Genomic DNA, 19038 nt, shown 5'->3' on the forward strand with positions numbered 1-19038 from the left:
CACAGGCTCAATAACTGGTGCACTGGATTAGTTGCTCCACAGCATGTGGGACCTTCCTGGAACAGGGATCGAACCCATGTCCCCTGCATAGGCAGGTGGATTCTTTACCACTGAACCACGAGGGAAGTCCCTACATATGAATTTTGGCTAGGATATGTATGCAGTCCAGCATACATCTTGGTTATAGATTACTTCTATTCACAAAGAATAAATAATTCGAGCTAATCATTTTTTTAGTGCTTTTCTATGTATGGAAAGATGCAAGACTGTGGGTTCATTAAAATTCTTCTTAAGATCTATATCTAACTATCTAAGGGGTCTGCTTGTCCAAAGCACAGAGTTCCTCATCCTTTTTCATCCTGAATTCCTCCAAGTGCAACGTTGTTCAGCAACTACAGTGGCTAACTTCATACTTGTAGAACTGGATAGGGAGCAACATTCTTTGTTTCACAGTTCACTCTGTTCTGCTGCCAGGCACTGCAACCTTAAAAAGACAGTTATACCCCTACAGCCAACACACACACACATGTGCGCACATGCCCCCTTATTTCATTATCAACAGGAGGAAATAAAGAACATTTTGTCCAGCAAGTTTCTATGAGCAACTGTGGAAGTACAGTAGGTAAGGTGGACTTAATAATTTGCAAACTTTTGAGTAGGAAGAGAGTTACATTATTTATTATTTGGTTTTATTCAGGGAAGGTCTTGGGCAGAAGCTACCTAGGTATATAATTTCCCTGGAAAATGTATAAAAACCTATAGATGAAGTCAATTGGCTTGTACTGTAGTATTTTCAATAATGCCAGTAAGCTGCTGATGAACATGCTATGGTTTTCACTTCAGTAATGTTATAGGTTAAAGTATTAACACCAAAGTCATCATATAATGGAAGATTAAGGATATGAGAGTGAGTATTCAGTGTTTTGAATGTTACCATTTCTTATTGTCTGTTGACTCACATGTGTCACTGCACTTTCTAGTGACTGCTGTTCTTACCTCAGAAATAAATCTCAACTTTAAAACAGGTCATTGAAAAAGTCTCGGTGCTGATGCTTTACCAAAGGATCCCCTGCAGATATTCTTTACTACCTATTTTTCTGGCATCATCTTCTTTTTTTTAAAGATTTTTTCCCAGGTTTTTTTTTTTTTTTTTTTTTTTTTTTGGTTGCACTGGATCTTTGTTGCTGTGCATGGGCTTTCTCTAGTTGCAGACAGTGGGGGCTGCTCTTCATTGCGGTACACAGGCTTCTCATTGTGGTGGCTTCTCTTGTTGTGAAGCACAGGATCTATCTAGTTGCACAGGCTTCAGTAGTTGCAGCTCACAGGCTCTAGATCTCGGGCTCGATAACTGTGGTACATGGGCTTAGTTGCTCTGTGACATGTGCAATCTTCCCAGTTCAGTTCAGTTCAGTCGCTCAGTCGTGTCCGACTCTTTGCAACCCCATGAATTGCAGCATGCCAGGCCTCCCTGTCCATCACCAACTCCCGGAGTTCACTCAGACTCATGTCCATCGAGTCAGTGATGCCATCCAGCCACCTCATCCTCTGTCCAGACCGGGGATCAAACTAGTGTCGCTAGCGTTGAAGGTGGACTCTCATGCACTGTGCCACCAGGGAAATCCTGACATATTCTAAAATTCTATTTTTCTAAGGTAGCCAGGTGACACATTTATTCTGAATCTTTGAATCCAAACCCCTATACAGATAAATCTAATACATTTTGTTTTAGGTAAAAAGGTAAAAATAAAGAAGTACAAAGTTGGAGGACTTATATACAAAAGAGTGATGTCTGCCATCTGCTTGATCTACAAGGACTGACTCATTAGCCACTGCACTCACTGATCTTCACACACCCTGAAAGGAGTTCAGGGTGAAGATCAGAAACGAGGCACTCTGTGTTCTGGGGAAACTGGCAGAACAGGCTTTCAGATAGGTAGATATTTTCAGGAGAAAATTTTATGAACTCAATATCTGGCACCTTCCCATACTTAGAGAAGTGCTAAAATCATTAACTGAGACATCTCCTCATGGCTAGTGCCAACCTTTACCAAGATGTGTGCTGAATTGCACATACTCCTTTGTCAAAATCACATATATGCTGACTTACCCCCTTACCACTTCAGAGCAGTTCTTCAGAGCTATCAGAGAGGCTCTCTCCCAGATTATAGTCCTCAGTAAGCCTACAAATAAAACCGAAACTCACAGCTTTTATGTTTTGTGTTTTTATTTCAGTTGACATTATCATGGAGCCATAATAATTAAAATAGTATGGTTTGAGCTCTTGTATAGATAAATGGAACAGAAGAGAGTCCAGGAATAGACCCACACATACATATATTCCCTTCTAAAATTCTATTTTTGAGATCATTTTTTTTTCTCATGACCAATTACTCCAGGGAAATGAACTAGCCAATGCAATTGCATCAGACACAATTCATTCCAAATAACCCAAAGAAAGAAAAAACATTAAATATTTAGACTTCATTTCCTGGTTAATGATGGATCTCTATGAGAATTTGTATGTTGTGTGGAATTTTTTCTGTCTTACTGTCAACGTCTCCATATTTCCACAGTTCTTCTGCCACCATGAAGGGGGTCTTCTCTAGCGCCATTCTTGTTCTGGTCATCTCCATGTGGGCTGCCTTCGCAGTTGGTGAGTTCCATGTCCTTCCTTTGCCCACATATTTCTGCTGTATATTCAAGATCATGAAAAAGATAGAAGTACAGAAGAAATGCTGTCCTGTTTTATTTAAGTCTAATTCTTCAGAGTCATGCAGACACTGAACCCCCAGAAAGAAAGGATTCACACAGTGCTATTGGTATCAAAACTGGTGGTTGAAAACAAAGCTGTGTTTGTATAAGGAAATGACACTAGATGGTAAATCCACAGGAACAAAGGACGAGAACCAGAAATGGTGAATAAAACATTAATATTACAAATTCACTAAATATATACTCACTGTCCTTTCTTCTCTAGGCTTCTTTAAAAGACATGAAATTGTATAATAATTATAGCAATTTACTGTTGGGTTTGTGACTAATATAAATATAATGTGTATAACAACAATGTAATAAAAGGAAGGACAGAGCTATATAGGAATAACATTTCTATATATCACTTGAATTAAAATAGTATAAATCTGAAGTATATTCCGATAAGCTAAGATAAAAACAGTAAGCCACAGTGCAACTACTAAAAAAAAAAAAAGAAAATTCAGGGATTTCCTTGGTGGTCTAGTGGCTAAGACTCCATGGTCCCAATGTAGGGAAACCGGTTTCAATCTTTGGTCAGGGAACTAGATCCCATGTATCGATACACAACTAAAGATTGTACACGCGGCAACAAAGATTGAAGATCCTCCACGCCACAAGTAAGACCCGGTACAGCCAAAAATAAATAAAAATTTGTTAATTAAAAAAAATGCCTGCATTATACATAAAAAAGGAACAAAACAGTAGATCAGGGGTTTCCCTGGTGGTCCAGTAGTTAAGACTCCACTTTCCTAATGCAGGGGGCACGGGTTCAATCCCTGGTCAGGGAACTAAGATCCTGCATGCTGCACAGGGTGGCAAAAAATAAAAATCAGTTGGATTTCATCGAATTAAACATTTTAGTGATGTAAAGGATACCAACAAAGATGTCAATAAAGTGGAAGACTGCCTAGAGAATGGGAGAAATTATTTGTAAAGCATCTATCAAAAAGAGAGATTAATAACAAACATTAACAAAGATGTGAAGAAAATGGAACTCTCATATAATGCTGGTAGGGATGTAAAATGGTGTGGCTACCTTAGAAAATAATCCAGAAGTTCCTCCAAAGGTCACCATATAACCCAGCAATTGCACTCTTAGGTATATATCTAAGGGAAATAAAAACATATGACCACAAAAAACAGGCACATAGGAATTCCCTGGCAGTCCAGTTAGGTGAGGACTCTGAGCTTCCACTGCCAGGGGCCTAGGTTTGATTCCTAGTCAGGGAACTAAGATCTCATGTGGTGCAGGGGGAAAAAAAGAATATTTACAGCAGCATATCAAGTTTCCATACTGTTGTGATGGTCACGCTCGCCTCACTGCAGGCTTATTCATAATAGCCAAAGAGTGAAAACAATTCAAATGTCCATTAATTCATTAATGGATAAGCAAAATATGGTATATACATACAACAGAGTATTATTTAATTATAAAAAGGAATGAAGTATTGATGCATGCAATAACATGGATACACCTTTACCACACTAAGTGAAAGAGATAGAAAGGAAAGACTACATATTGTATGATTCCATTTGTATGAAGTGTCCAGAACAGACAGAAAGTAGATTAGAGTTGTCTGGGTTGACGGAAGGGAGGAATGAGAAGAGCCTGCTGTTGGGTACAGGGTTTCTTTTGAGGGTGATGAACATGTTCTAAAAGTGACTGATGGTTGCACACCTCTGTGAATATACTAAGGACCACTGAAATGTATACTTTAAATTTTTATTTATTTTTGATCGTGCTGGGTCTTTGTTGCTGCATGCAAGCTTTCTCTAGTTGCAGAGAGCCAGTGTGCAGGCTCCTCAACGTGGTGGCTTCTCTTGTTACCGAGCACAGGCTCCAGGTACGCCGCCTTCAGTAGTTGCAACCTGTGGGCTCTGGAGTGTGGGCTCAGTAGTTGTGGCACACGGGCTTTGTTCCTCCGTGGCATGTGGAATCTTCGCAGACCAGGGATGGAACCCATGTCCCCCTCTTTGGCAGGCAGATTGTTAACCACTGGACCACCAGGGAAGTCCTCAACTATACACTTTAAATAGGTGAATTCTATGGTATATGAGTGATATCTGATAAAGATACATTATTATAGAGAGAGTTGACAATATATTATATTTTATATTATCAGATAATTATAATTATATAACTACATAAAATTAATATAATTATATAAAACTATATAAGTATTATATATGTGTGTGTGTGTAATTGCAAAAACTGTTTTGGATCAAGAATATGTAACCCAGCATCTTTTAAGGTATCTCAGTATAACTACTTCATATAACTTAGAGTGTGTTTTTTAAAAAGAACAGAGGATGATTGTAGAAGTTGTTATTTACCTGTGAAGGGGAAGGGTCAGAATTAAGATCTCTTCTTTACAAAGAGGAGGGGACAGAAGTTTCCTGATTCTTTGCTCCTCTGAGTCCCCCTTTGGAGGGCAGCATGCATCAAAAGGAACCTCTGCCTCTCCTGATGGGATCTGATGCTTCCTGGGTGCCAACCAGGTCTCCTTCATCCTCACTTTTACCCTTAAGGGCAGAAGACAGAGCGGCAACTCTTTTGAATATGCTTTTGCCTTCCAGACTTTCCTCTTCCTATGGACAGAGGGACTGACCTAGAAAAGACAAAGGTAAGCTCTGCTTCTTTGCTTCCCAAGCTCAGGAATGGAGAGGAAAAACAGTTTCCCTGATGGTCTCGGCTCATTTTTCTGGGAGGCAGGGGCCAGAGAAAACATGTGTGGGTATAACCCCACAACAACAGCTGAGTCACTAACTCTATGTAGTGCCTTCTATATGTTCCTGGGTATAAACCCCAATCAGTTCATACAACTCTCTTGTGGGATAGAAGGCAAGTATTTTGTGCCATTAAATGAATGAGGAAGTTGTGGCTCAAATTCAGGTCTGTCCTATGCTGAGGTGGACATTCAACTGAGATATGCTAAGGCATACATCTTTCCTCCCACAGATCAAGTGAGGCTCTCATTCTCTCTGTCCCCTTCCTTCCAAATCGTAACTCTCCTGTAATAAGTCTGAGCCTACTGCTATCTGAAGCACCATATACAAGTCAACCAGAAATGTTCATAAGCATATTCTAATCTCTGAAACCTAACAATCACATTTTGTAATTAGTGAGGCAGGGAATTTCATCTTAAAAAGGAATTTATAGCCCAGATTGGGGAGTCTACAGATTACATGTGTTATGTTATGTTATATATATACTGTTGGTGGTGAGCACCAGGGGTCAAATACTGAGATTTCTGAAGCCTGCTCTCCAAACTCCTGGTCTATTGCTCCATATTCCATCCTTCTCCCCTGCTCCCAGCAATCAAGGCTAGAGAAGCCAGATAAAGGGCTCTGATGCAGTGTCTGTGTCTCACCTTCAGGCTGAATGCACTAAGAATATAAACAAGTGCTGGATTTTAGCCTACCTCAGGCCAACAGACTCCATATGTGGCAGTGACCATATTACCTACAGTGGGGAATGCCATCTCTGCTACAGAATTCTGTAAGTCTTAATTTTTTTTTTTAACTCTCCTTTCTCTCAAGTCAAGAGGCTAGGCCAGGATAGGAATGGCCTCCTTGGAACACTTCCAACTGATTAGATCTTCCTTCCAGAGACTGCGTCACTATTGCTCCTCCATTTCTTCTATCCCTCCCTATGCTCCCCAATGTGATCCCATTCAGACAGAAACAAAAACCCACTGAAGTGACTGTGCTGTCTGGCCTGGACAAAGATCAAGTGGAAAAAACTCAGCAGTGCAAGTAGCCACACCATTCAGGTCTTGTGACCACAGATGAAGGTTATCCTTAAGCTCCCTCAGGCCAAAGAACAAAAGCCTGATGAAGAAGAGGAGGTAGCTGGGCGAAGTATCTGTCTTCGAAGTCCAACATATGACCTCCCTGAGTCCTTGACTGCTTTTTCATCCTGTAATATGTGCTGTACTTCCTTGGTTCTTTGTGTCATAATTTTTTTTGTTGTTGAAAAATGGATGAGTATAATATTGCAACCCTGGAAGTCAGATTCTCTCCCTCTCCAAGGTTTGTTACTGTTGCTTTTGTTAGCTTAACTACTTCTGGAATAATTCTGTGAAGCTTGCATGTTTTGGTCATGAATAGTCACTACACAGGTCCCATTTAATTGTCTTAGGGGTCTCCTAAAGATTGAACAGAAATTGTCTTAAATGGCTAAAACCGATCAATCTGCCAGTCTTCTTTTTAAAAAGTATTTGCTTATTTATTTTTGGCTGTGCTGGGTCTTCGTTGCTGTGCAGGCTTGTCTCCAGTTGGGGCGAGTCGGGGCTACTCTCTACTTGCGGTGCGCAGGCTTTTCATTTCGGTGGCTTCTCTCGTTGTAGATCACAGGCTCTAGGGCGCACAGGCTTCAGCGCTTGCAGTTACTGGGCTCTAGGGCACAGGATTATTAGTTGTGGCACACAGGCTTAGTTGCCCCGTGACATATGAGATCTTCCCTGACCAGGGATGAAAGCTGTGTCTCCTACATTGGCAGGCGGATTCTTTGCCACTGAGCCACCTGGGAAGCCTTCTTCCAGTCTCTGCCAACAAAAACTTTATGTGTGGGATAGGGGTCCATCTCATTCTTTTGTATACAATTATCTAGTTGCCCCAGCACCACTTTTTGAAGAGACTATTCTTTTCCCATTGAATAGTCTTGGCACTCGTGCTAAAAATCAGTTGGCCTTAGATGTTGGGTTTATTTCATTTCTATTCCATTATTCTCTAACCTGATGTTGGTACTACAACACTGATTATCTTTGTAGTCAGTTTTGAGATCAGGAATGTGGGGTCCTCCCAACTTTTTTCCCCCCTCAAAATGGTTCTGCTTAAACAGGTCTTTTGCAACTCCATATAAATTTGAAGGTAGTCTTTTCCACTTCTGAAAAAAAAGGGCCACTGGGATTTTGATAAGGATTACATTGAATCTGTCAATTGCTTCGAGTGGTATAAACATTTTAACAATATGAAGTTTTCTAACCCATGAGGATGGGAGAGCTTTCCATTTATTTAGGCCTTCTTTCATTTCTTTCGGCAATGTTTTGTAGCATCCAGTGCACAGTCTTTAACCTCCTGGGTTAAATTTATCTTCAGGTATCTTATTTTTTGAGTGATATTGTAAATGCAATGTTTAAATTAATTTTATTTTCAGATTGTTCTTTGTTGGTTTATAGAAACAGTTGATTTTCCTGTGTTCTTATATTCTGAAATACTGCTGTTTATTACCTTTAATAATTTTTATAGGAATTCTTTGAGATTTTCTATACATAGAACCATGTCATCTTCAAATATAAAGTTTTACTTCTTCCTTTCCAGTTTGGACGGCTTTTCTCCCCAGCTTTATTGAAGTATAATTGAAAATAATATAAAATTTTGGATTTCTCTTTTTTTTTCTTTCGAATGCTCTGGTTCAAGCTTTCACTATTGAGTGGAATGTTAGATGTGGGATTTTCATAAATGTTCTTTGTTATATTGAGGAGTTTCTCTTCAATTCCTAGTTTTCTGAGTAATTTTATTATGAAAGGGTGTTGGATTTTGGGTTGTGGGTTTTTTCAGATTTTTGTTTTTTTAATTAAATATAATTGTCATTGAATAAGTCTTTAAATTCTATAGTGCGTAACAGGTTTTAAGTTTCACACACATGGTTTCACATCCTCCCATAATAGTTCTTTTTTCCCCCTTACCCCTACTTTGTCCTTCACCCCTTCCCTCTCCCCACTGATGACCACTAGTTTGTTCTCTGTATCTGTGACAGTTTTTTTTTGTTTGTTTGTTTCATTCACTAGTTTGTTGTAATTTTTTAGATTCTACATATAAGTGATATCATACAATATTTGTCTTTCTCTCTCTGACTTATTTCACTTGGCATGATGCTCTCCAAGTCCATCCATGTTGTTGCAAATGGCAAAATTTCATTCTTTTGTGTGTGTGTGGCTGAGTATCATTTCATTACATATGTATACCACACCTTCTTTATCCATTCATCTGTTGATAAAATTCTTAGGTAGCTTCCATGTCTTAGCAATTATATATACTGCTGCTATGAACACTGGGGTACATGTATCCTTTCAAATTATTGTTTTGTTTTTTTTTTTAATCACACTGAGGAGTGGAAATGCTGGGTCATATGGTCAAATGCTGGGTCATATTTTAAATTTTTTTTAAGAGACTCCCATACTATTTTAAATAGTGGCTGCACCAATTTACATTCCCACCAACATTGCCCAAGTGTTCCCTTTTCTCCCCATCTTTGTCAATATCTGTTATTTGGATTCTTTTTGATGACAGCCATTCTGACAGATGTCAGGTAATATCTCACCGTGGTTTTGAACTGCATATCCATGTTAATTACTGATGCTGAAATGATGGTTTTTTTTTTAACATGAATGTGATAAGCATGTGATTCTTTTGCTTCATTCTTTTAATATGATGTTAGTACATTGGCTTGGGAGAAGGCAATGGCACCCCACTCCAGTACTCTTGCCTGGAAAATCCCATGGATGGAGGAGCCTGGTGGGCTGCAGTCCATGGGGTCGCTAAGAGTCGGTCACAACTGAGCGACTTCACTTTTACTTTTCACTTTCCTGCATTGGAGAAGGAAATGTCAACCCACTCCAGTGTTCTTGCCTGGAGAATCCCAGGGACAGGGAAGCCTGGTGGGCTGCCGTCTATGGGGTCACAGAGAGTCGGACATGACTGAAGTGACTTAGCAGCAGTAGCAGCAGCAGTACACTGGCTTATATTTTTAGGTTGAACCACCCTGCATTCATGGGATAAACCCAACTTGGTCATGATGTATAGAACTTTTGATATGCTATTATATTCAGTTTCTCAGTATTTCAGTTCACTTCAGTTGCTCAATCATGTCCGACTCTTTGTGACCCTGGATTGCAGCATGCCAGACTTCCCTCTCCATCACCAACTCCTGGAGTTTACTCAAACTCATGTCCATCGAATGGGTAATGCCATCCAACCATCTCATCCTCTGACCCCTTCTCCTCTTGCCTTCAGTATTTCCCAGCATCAGGGTCTTTTCTAATGAGTCAGTTCCTCACGTCAGGTGGCCAAAGTTTTGGAGTTTCAGCTTCAGTTCTTCCAATGAATATTCAGGACTGATTTCCTTTAGGATGGACTGGTTGGATCTCCTTGCAATCCAAGGGACTCTCAAGTCTTCTCCAACACCACAGTTCAAACGCATAAATTCTTCAGTGCTCAGCTTTCTTTATAGTCCAACTCTCACATCCATACATAACTACTGAAAAAACCATAGCTTTGACTAGATGGACCTTTGTGGGCAAAGTAATGCCTCTGCTTTTTAGTATGCTGTCTAGGTTGGTCATAGCTTTTCTTCCAAGGAGCAAGCGTTTTTTAGTTTCATAGCTGCAGTCACCATCTGCAGAGATTTTGGAGCCCCCCCAAATAAAGTCTGTCACTGTTTTCATTGTTTTCCCATCTATTTGCCATGAAGGGATGGGACCGGATGCCATGATCTTAGTTTTCTGAAAGTTGAGTTTTAAGCCAGCTAAATAATGTTGCCAGTGTTTAGCTGACATTTTCTGCATCTATATTCAGATGGGATATTCGTCTGTAGTTTTCTTTTTTTTGTGATGTCTGTCTTTGCTATTAAGGTAATTCTAGCTTCACAGAATCAATCAGTAATCTTCTTCTTCTACTATTTGGAAGAGTTTGAAAAGAAATGGTATCAAATCTTTAAGTATTTGATAGAATTTTCTAAAGAAGCCATTTGGTCCTGAGTTTCTCTTTTAGGAGGTTTTCAATAACTGATTCAATCTCTTTACTTGATATATGTCCTGTTGATATTTTCTATTTCTTCTTGAGTCAGTTTTGGTAATGTGTGTTTATAGGAATTTGTCCATTTCATCTAGGTTATCTAACCAGCTGATGTACAGCTGTTCATAGCCTTCCCTTGTAACCATTTTTATTTCTGTAAGGTCAGTAGTAATGTCTTTGCTGCTGCTGCTACTGCTAAGTAGCTTCAGTCATATCTGACTCTGTGTGACAGCATAGATGGCAGCCCACCAGGCTCCCCCATCCCTGGGATTCTCCAGGCAAGAACACTGGAGTGGGTTGCCATTTCCTTCTCCAATGCATGAAAGTGAAAAGGGAAAGTGAAGTCGCTCAGTCGTGTCTTACTCTTAGCGACCCCATGGACTGCAGCCTATCAGGCTCCTCCACCCCTGGGATTTTCCAGGCAAGAATGGGTTGCCATTACTTTTCATCAAATGGATAATTTAACTGTATTGCACATTCGCTTCCTGCATTTCTACTTAAATACTCAAGATTACTTTCAATTTTCTGTATTTGATTTCAGACTGAATATGTTTTATACACTCACCCTCTTTGACAAATAAACATATAGTAGATATTTAAAAATCACTTATTAAATAAGAAATCACTATTAGCTAAATGTCTCCTCAAACTTAGCTAAAGATTATCATGTCAAATTTAGATATAATTTGTGATATATCATAGAGTAAAAGTAATCATTTTGAAATATAATTTCTTACAGATATGAAAAACTTAACATAATTAAACTGCATGATGGACCATGTGTAAGTAAAATCACTTTTATTTTTCATTTTGGGGAGTAAACCAGATAGAGGTAAGAGTTCCTTGTTCTAGAGGACTTTAAAGATTTGTTATGAAAAATTTCAAACATACATAAAATTAGAAATAATGATACCATGAACCTTTCATGCCTATCTTATAGTGCAGTGTTTGTCACATTTCCTTCCTCTATTTTTTTTTTTCCTTCCTCTATTTTTTTCTGAGAGTAAACAGATCACGCTTTGATACTGTGTCTTTGACTCTAGGGTCATAGAGTACAAGCAAGAACTCAGCTAATGCCAAAGAGATTTTTGTAGCTTTATGAGGCATGGAAAGGGGACTGGGACCAAGTATCTTAGAATAGAACATGAAGGACTTCTCTGGTGGTCCAGTAGTTAAGGATCCGCCTACCAATGCAGTGGACACAGGTTTGATCTCTGGTTTGGGGGATTCCACATGCCGTAAGAAAGCCCTTGTGCTACAACTACTGAGCCCATGCACCACAACTACTGAAGCCCAGGAACCCTAGAGCCAATGCTCTGCAACAAGAGAAGCCATGGCAAAGAGAAGACCATGCACCGCAACTACAGAGTAGCCCCGACGCGCTACAACTAGAGAAAGACTGTGTGTAGCCACGAAGACCCAGTGCAGTCAAAATAATAATAATTAATTAATTAATAAAAGAGAAAATGACGTGTGTGGAAGGGAACACGGGTTAAAAAGACATAATTTTGTAATACTTTTATGACAGCCTCTTCTGACAATCTCAATTCACAAGGCTCATCTGATTTACAGATCAGCATACATATTATTTGGCAAGGACCTAGCAGAAGAGATTAAGAAGAAATGGCAAGAATACACAGAAGAACTGTACAAAAAAGGTCTTCATGACCCAGATAACCAGGATGGTATAGTCACTTACCTAGAGCCAGACATCGTGGAATGTGAAGTCAAGTGGGCCTTAGAAAGCATTACTATGAACAAAGCTAGCGGAGGGATGGAATTCCAGCTGAGCTATTTAAAATCTTAAAAGATGATGCTGTGAAAGGGCTGCACTCAATATGCCAGCAAATTTGGAAAGCTCAGCAATGGCCACAGGACTGGAAAAGATCTGTTTTCATTCCAATCCCAAAGAAAGGCAATGCCAAAGAATGTTCAGACTACCATACAATTGTGCTCATTTCACATGATAGTAAGGTAATACTCAAAACTGAACTGGTTCAAAAAAAAATTGGACTGGTTCAAAATTGGGAAAGGAGTATGTCAAGGCTCTATACTGTCATACTGTTTATTTAACTTATATGCAGAGTACCTCATGCGAAATGCCGGGCTGGAATCAAGACTTCTGGGAGAAATATGCAGAAGATACCACCCTAATAGCAGAAAGCAAAGAGGAACAAAAAAGTCTCTTAATGAAGGTGAAAGAGGAGTGTGAAAAAGCTGTCTTAAAACTCAACATTCAAAAAACTAAGATCATGGCATCTGGTCCCGTCACTTCATGGCAAATAGATGAGGAAAAACTGAAAACAGTGACAGACAACATTTTCTTGGGCTCCAAAATCACTGTGGATGGTGACTGCAGCCATGAAATTAAAAGACGCTTGTTCCTTGGAAGAACAGCCATGACAAACCTAGACAGTGTATTAAAAAGCAGAGACATCACTTTGCCAACAACGGTCTGTATAGTCAAAGCTATGGTTTTTCCAGTAGTCATGTACAGATGTGAGAGTAGGACCACACCGAAGGCTGAGCACTGAAGAACTGATGCTTTCAAAGAGTGGTGCTGGGGAAGACTCTTGGGAGTCCCTTAGACAGCAAGGAGATCAAACCAGTCAATTAAAGGAAATCAACCCTGAATATTGACTGGAATGTCTGATGCTGAAGCAGAAGCTCCAATCCTTCAGTCACCTGATGTGAAGAGCCGACTCACCGAATAAGACCCTGATGCTGGGAAACACAGGGGCAGGAGAAGGGGGTGACAGAGGATGGCAGAGGTTGGATGGCATCACTGGCTCAATGGACATGAGTTTGAGCTAACTCCAGGAGATAGGGAAGGACAGGGAAGCCTGGCATGCTGCAGTTCAGTCCAGTTCAGTCGCTCAGTCGTGTCCAACTCTTTGCAACCCCATGAATCGCAGCACACCAGGCCTCCCTGTCCATCACCAACTCCCGGAGTTCACTCAAACTCACGTCCATCAAGTCGGTGATGCCATCCAGCCATCTCGGGTCACAAAGAGTCAGACACAAGTTAATGACTGAACAATAATAATAATACATATTAATCACCAGAAAAGGTCTAGTGGACCTAAATATTCTCTAGTTCCACTAAAGAAAAATCCTAAAGATTCTCAGGCACTTCCGTCATTCGGGGTAACTACAAAGAGACGTCACATGACCTCTACTCTGTCAGATTGGTTTTGACCTAGGCCAATTCATAGATCATCCTGCTGAATCCCCTCCCCTTGTATCTGGACCACAGCCCTTGTCAGGGGCTTCCCAGGCAGTGCAGTGGTAAGGAATCCACCTGCCAATGCAGGAGCCCCAGTTTTGATCCCTGGGTCAGGAAAATCCCTTGGATAAGGAAATCGCAGCCCACCCTAGGGTTCTTGCCCAGAAAATCCCAGGGACAGAGGAGACTGGCAGGCTACAGTCCATGGGGTCACACAAGCTGGACATGAGTTAGCGACTAAACAACAATACTTGGCAATATGATGGATCTCAAAACACTACAGCAAGAGAAAAAGCAAGGGACAGAAAAATAAAATTAACACATCATTATGTAAGTTAACGGAGAAGGCAATGGCACCCCACTCCAGTACTCTTGCTTGGAAAATCCCATGGATGGAGGAGCCTGTTAGGCTGCAATCCATGGGGTCGCTAAGAGTTGGACACGACTGAGCGACTTCACTTTCACTTTCATGCATTGGAGAAGGAAATAGCAACCCACTCCAGTGTTCTTGCCTGGAGAATCCCAGGAACGGGGGAGCCTGGTGGGCTGCCGTCTATGGTGTCACACAGAGTCGGACACGACTGAAGTGACTTAGCATAGCATAGCATAGCATGTAAGTTAAAAATAAACAAACACAATTATATATTTTGCACAAAGACATGTAAACAAAATGATACACACTGCACACATTAAAATGGCTTGCTAGGCTATAAGGAGAAAGGGAATGAATGAATGAATAGTGGCCCCTCCCCACAGTCTTTCAACAAAGCAGAACAGAAACTGTTTTCTTTTTCCCAGTTTGTCTTTATTTATTTTTAAATCTTTATTGAAGTATAGTTGATTTACAATGCTGTGTTAGTTCCTGTTGTACAGCAAGGTGAATCAATTAAATATAGATATATACCCACTCTTTTTTTTATTATTCTCCCATATAGGCCATTACAGAGTATTGAGCAGAGTTCCCTGTGCTATAGAGTAGGTATTTAATAGTTATCAGTTTTATGTACAGTAGTGTTATATGTCAATCCCAAACTCCCAATTTATTCCTGCTCCCCGCCAAACTCTGTTCTTGACAAGATCATAAAGAATATGGTAGCTGCCAAAGCAAGACTAACAGTTATCACTGTCAACCACGTGTCTTACACTGTCACATGCTTTGCCTATACCCCCTCTCCTGTGCTCCCCACCGCCCCCACCATGAGGAAGATGTTGCTATTGGCTGCATTTCATATTCAAAGATGCGTAAGTTGACAGAGGGATGTAACTAACCCAAGGAAACAGAGCTAGGAACTGGCAAGGCTAAGTCTTGAATCCAGAGGGTCAGTTCTAGACTCTATTCTTTCTATGCCTCAAATAACAGTCTATATGCCTCTGACCAGACTCTGATTCACATCAACTCCACTGTATCTACTCTCCACCTTTTCTGCCCCATGGAATTTCCTATAGGCTCTTCTGGGGTCCAAAGACTTAATGTAAGAATTCATATCCATAGCTCTTCTCTTCTTGGTCCACTTCCACTCGGTACTTTTGTTCTTCCTCAAGGAAATTAGAATGTCTCCGCTGCTGCTGCTGCTTAGTCGCTCAGTTGTGTTCAGCTCAACTCCATGGACTGTAGCCCACTAGGCTCCTCTGTCCATGGGTGCCGGGGTCCAGCCCCAGCTGATCCAGGGTATTCGAAGCGGGGACGGCATCGGCGACCTATTTAATTATTTATTCATCAAAGATATAAAGAGTAATAGAATGAGGATAGCTCAGTAGGAAAATTCAGTGGAGAAAAGAGGCTGAGTAGCTTGGTTTACACGGGGGACCAATAAAACTTCAAGACAAGAAGCTTGCACCACTTACGTAGGCCGCAGGCGTCCTTCCTTTCTCCCAAAGGAGAGGAGACACTGAGGCCTCCCCGGTCCGATCTTGGAAGCCCAGGCATAATTAGTAAGCATGGTGGGTTCCACACTCCAGATGGAGACTCAGCCAGAGTGAGAGAGAGACATGGGGAGACCAGTCTTTCGAGGAACTGATCCCAATTCTTTATTTTCCATGGTCTACTTTTATACACTGAGATGTTATGCAAAAGTCATGCAGGGTCAGCAGTCCTGACTTTTATCAAAGTCAGGTGCTTCATACAAATGTATACAGAGGTCTTAGGGGTGTTACATCATCTTCTGGCCAGGGGGCCTGCTGACAATTTATGACCCTCTCCTTGTGACAGCAGTCAGTCAACCAGGACACTTATTTCTCCAGGGGTGATTATTCTTAAAACAGACGCCACCCAAATAAAGTTACATTCCTATAGGGTGAGGGTATAGTGGGTTTTAATTAAGGAAAGAATTTACTTAGCCTAAGGTCTAACGTGATTAATATCAAAGGTTAATACTTATTTCTTCTATATATTCATTAATGTGTATAAGGGCAGGGGATGTGGAGACTTAGCAGTAAACATTGGCTCAACAAATGAAAAACCCTTCACCAATACAATTTCTAATCAGCCCATTATACTTATACTAATAATTTTCTAACTTTTCTAAAGAACCTGTTTTTACAAGGTTTAAAGCATCTCGTGCCTCTCACAGTTGGGAGGCTGTGAGCAATCACATGTGGCCGGACAAGCCTGTCAGGCAGGCTAGAGAACCTTCAGAGGAGTTTGTAGGTTAAAACACTCCTATCACGCCCAGGAACTTTTATTAACTGGAGCTCTAGGTTAACTCCTTCTCCGAAAGAGGTGGTGGGGGACAGCCCCCCGTAAAGTCAGAGGTGTAGGTGAGAGCACAAAGTAGTAAAGTAGGCAGGCTCTGGTTATGGGGGTAGATGCTCGAGGATCTCCAGGGGGACTCCTGAGGCTCGATCCCGCCTTTGCGTATGTCGAGCCTCCTTCCTCATGACCTTTGCCATGGGCAGAGTGCCTCACGCCGGCCCCCAACACATGGGGATTCTCCAGGCAAAAATGCTGGATTGTGTTGCCATGCACTCCTCCAGATCTTCCCATCCCAGGTCTCCCGCATTGCGGTCAGATTCTTTACCATCTGAGCCACTTTGGTCTGCCTTAATTCATAGGATAATTGCTCTACATTCCTCTTACTAGACTATTTATAGTAACCAGTATGGTAGTTTTTCTCTTCATTTTCCCAAATTTGATTTCTCTAAGCACATATTTCTCTTGCAGGAAAACTCCTGAACTTACCATTACAGAACTTACTGAATTCCCAGATGATCAAGTCAATCACAATGACTGCTTTTACATCGCCTTTAGAGGAATATGCTGGTGCTTGAGGAAACCAATAGCTACAATCAAACTCATTGATCTTCAATAAATGATTTTTTTCTATGCATTTATTGTGTTTGTTTTTTAGATCTCACATGTGAAATCATACAGTATTTGCCTTTCTCTGACTTATTTCATTTAGTGTAATGTCCTCAAGATCCATCCATGTTGTTGCAAATTGTAGGATTCCCTTCTATTTTTATGGCTGATTTATTCATGTGTGTGTGTGTATACTCACAACATTTTTATCCATTCATTCATCAATGGACACTCAGGCTGTTTCCATGTCTTGGCTATTGTACATAATGCTCTAAGAACATGGGCATGCAGGTATCTCTTCAACATAGTGTTTTTATTTCCTCTGCATATATTCCCAGCAGCAGAACTGCTAGATCATATGATAGTTCTAGTAATTCTCTGAGGAATCTTCACATTGTTTTCTACAGTGGCTATAACCAATTCACAATCCCATGAACAGTGCACAAGGGTTCCTTTTTCTCTACAACCTTGCCAGTGTTTATAATCTCTTATCTTTTCAATAACAGCTATTCTTAACAGGTGTGACACAATATCTTATTGTTTTGGTTTACATTCCCCTATGATTAGTGATGTACCTGTTGACCATTCATACTTTTCCTTTGGGAAAATGTTCGGGTCCTCTGTCCATTTTACAATTGGATTGTTTCATTTTCACTAATGAGTTGGGGGAGGAGCTGATGTCATACAGGGTTTTTGTCTTCTGTTCAGCTGGGTTGTTAGCTGGTCTGCTAGGGCTTCTCTCGGAGTCCAGATAATTGGGAAAGGGAGACGATGGTAGCAGTGATGGCTAACTTATCTCCTGGTCATGATGGTTACTGTGTTGCTAAGCTTTCTCTTGCTGTGTCCTTGGGCAAAGGCCACCCATCTCGTGTCTGAGAGTTTTGCAACTAAGGACTATTGTCCTCCATCTTGGGAAGGCTGGGATGATGTGCTGAGTGAGGCTGCTGTGTTGGGACATAGAGGTGTGGTCACAGTGACTGGGAATTTCATTGCCCGTCTTCTGAGACTTGGAGGTTTGTTCAGGTTTGCTGTTATCCATCATATCCAGTATTTAGGGAAGCTTTCCTGGATTGCTAGGGTTCCTATTGTCTCATATTCAGTATCTGGTGGATTAATTTACTGGCATTCACTCACGGTGCCCTCTGACTTGTGCACAGTTTGAGCTGCTCCCACTCTACTTGTCTGTGGCTCATAACTGGGTGAAGTACTGGCTTGTCATTCATGGAGTCAGGGTTGGGAGTTGAGGGTTCCAGAATCAGTGGTTAGAATTTACGGGGTGGTATTTAAGGATTAGAGGTTGGAATTAGGAGATTAGAATATAAATGCCAGTGGCTCAGAATCTAGAAACGAAGTCTAGGATGAAAGGGTTACGAGTTTATTAGTGGTCAGCTTGGACTGGTGTTGGCAATTAGTATCAGAAGTATAAAGGTTAGAGTGGTGGTCAGAGATCAAAAGTGTTCAAGTCAAGGGTAAGATATTTGCGTGGTGGTTAGGGACTGGGGTGGGGTTAGATGTTAGGGTTGCACCAAAGGCCTAAAGTTTAGGACTTGAGTGTAAGGATGAAGGGTGAGAGTTACAAGGTCATCTTCAGAAGTGGAGGAGTCAGGGTCAGGAGAGCTAGGGTTAGGTCACAAGTCCAAAAGGTTAGATCACTGTCAGTGATAGGGTTAGGGGTTTAGGAAGTAGGATTGAGTTAGGGACTAGGGTTGGGATTTGTTACAGTCAGGGAGGCAGGGTGAGGGTAACTCCCTCTTTTTCCTTGCTGTGGGAAGATTCTCCAAGCAGAGAGACGACATCAGGTTCTCAGTCACATAAGCTCCAAATTCCAGGAGAGAACATGTCAAGGTTTCATGCCAACTCTCTCACTGCACACCCCTTTTGACCAGGGCAACACCAGGCCCTGAGATTCAACAAATCAGCAAGGGAGGAATATGCCAGTCTCCCTCTCCTGCAGGCACTACCC

The 19038-nt window shown here is 41.0% G+C and overlaps 1 protein-coding gene across 1 annotated transcript; it reads left to right on the top strand.

Annotated features, from left to right (window-relative positions):
- Positions 1 to 511: 511 nt before the first annotated feature.
- Positions 512 to 17178, top strand: SPINK8 (serine peptidase inhibitor Kazal type 8 (putative)). The gene is made up of 6 exons (XM_006065178.4): positions 512 to 622; positions 2574 to 2653; positions 5332 to 5378; positions 6132 to 6253; positions 11291 to 11333; positions 16938 to 17178. Exons 2-6 carry the CDS (start codon positions 2587 to 2589, stop codon positions 16947 to 16949), a joined length of 291 nt encoding a protein of 96 aa, XP_006065240.4. The 5' UTR covers positions 512 to 622; positions 2574 to 2586; the 3' UTR covers positions 16950 to 17178.
- The last annotated feature ends 1860 nt before the right edge of the window (positions 17179 to 19038 follow it).

Source organism: Bubalus bubalis, chromosome 21, assembly GCF_019923935.1.
Source record: "Bubalus bubalis isolate 160015118507 breed Murrah chromosome 21, NDDB_SH_1, whole genome shotgun sequence".
Classification (NCBI taxonomy): Eukaryota; Metazoa; Chordata; class Mammalia; order Artiodactyla; family Bovidae; genus Bubalus; species Bubalus bubalis.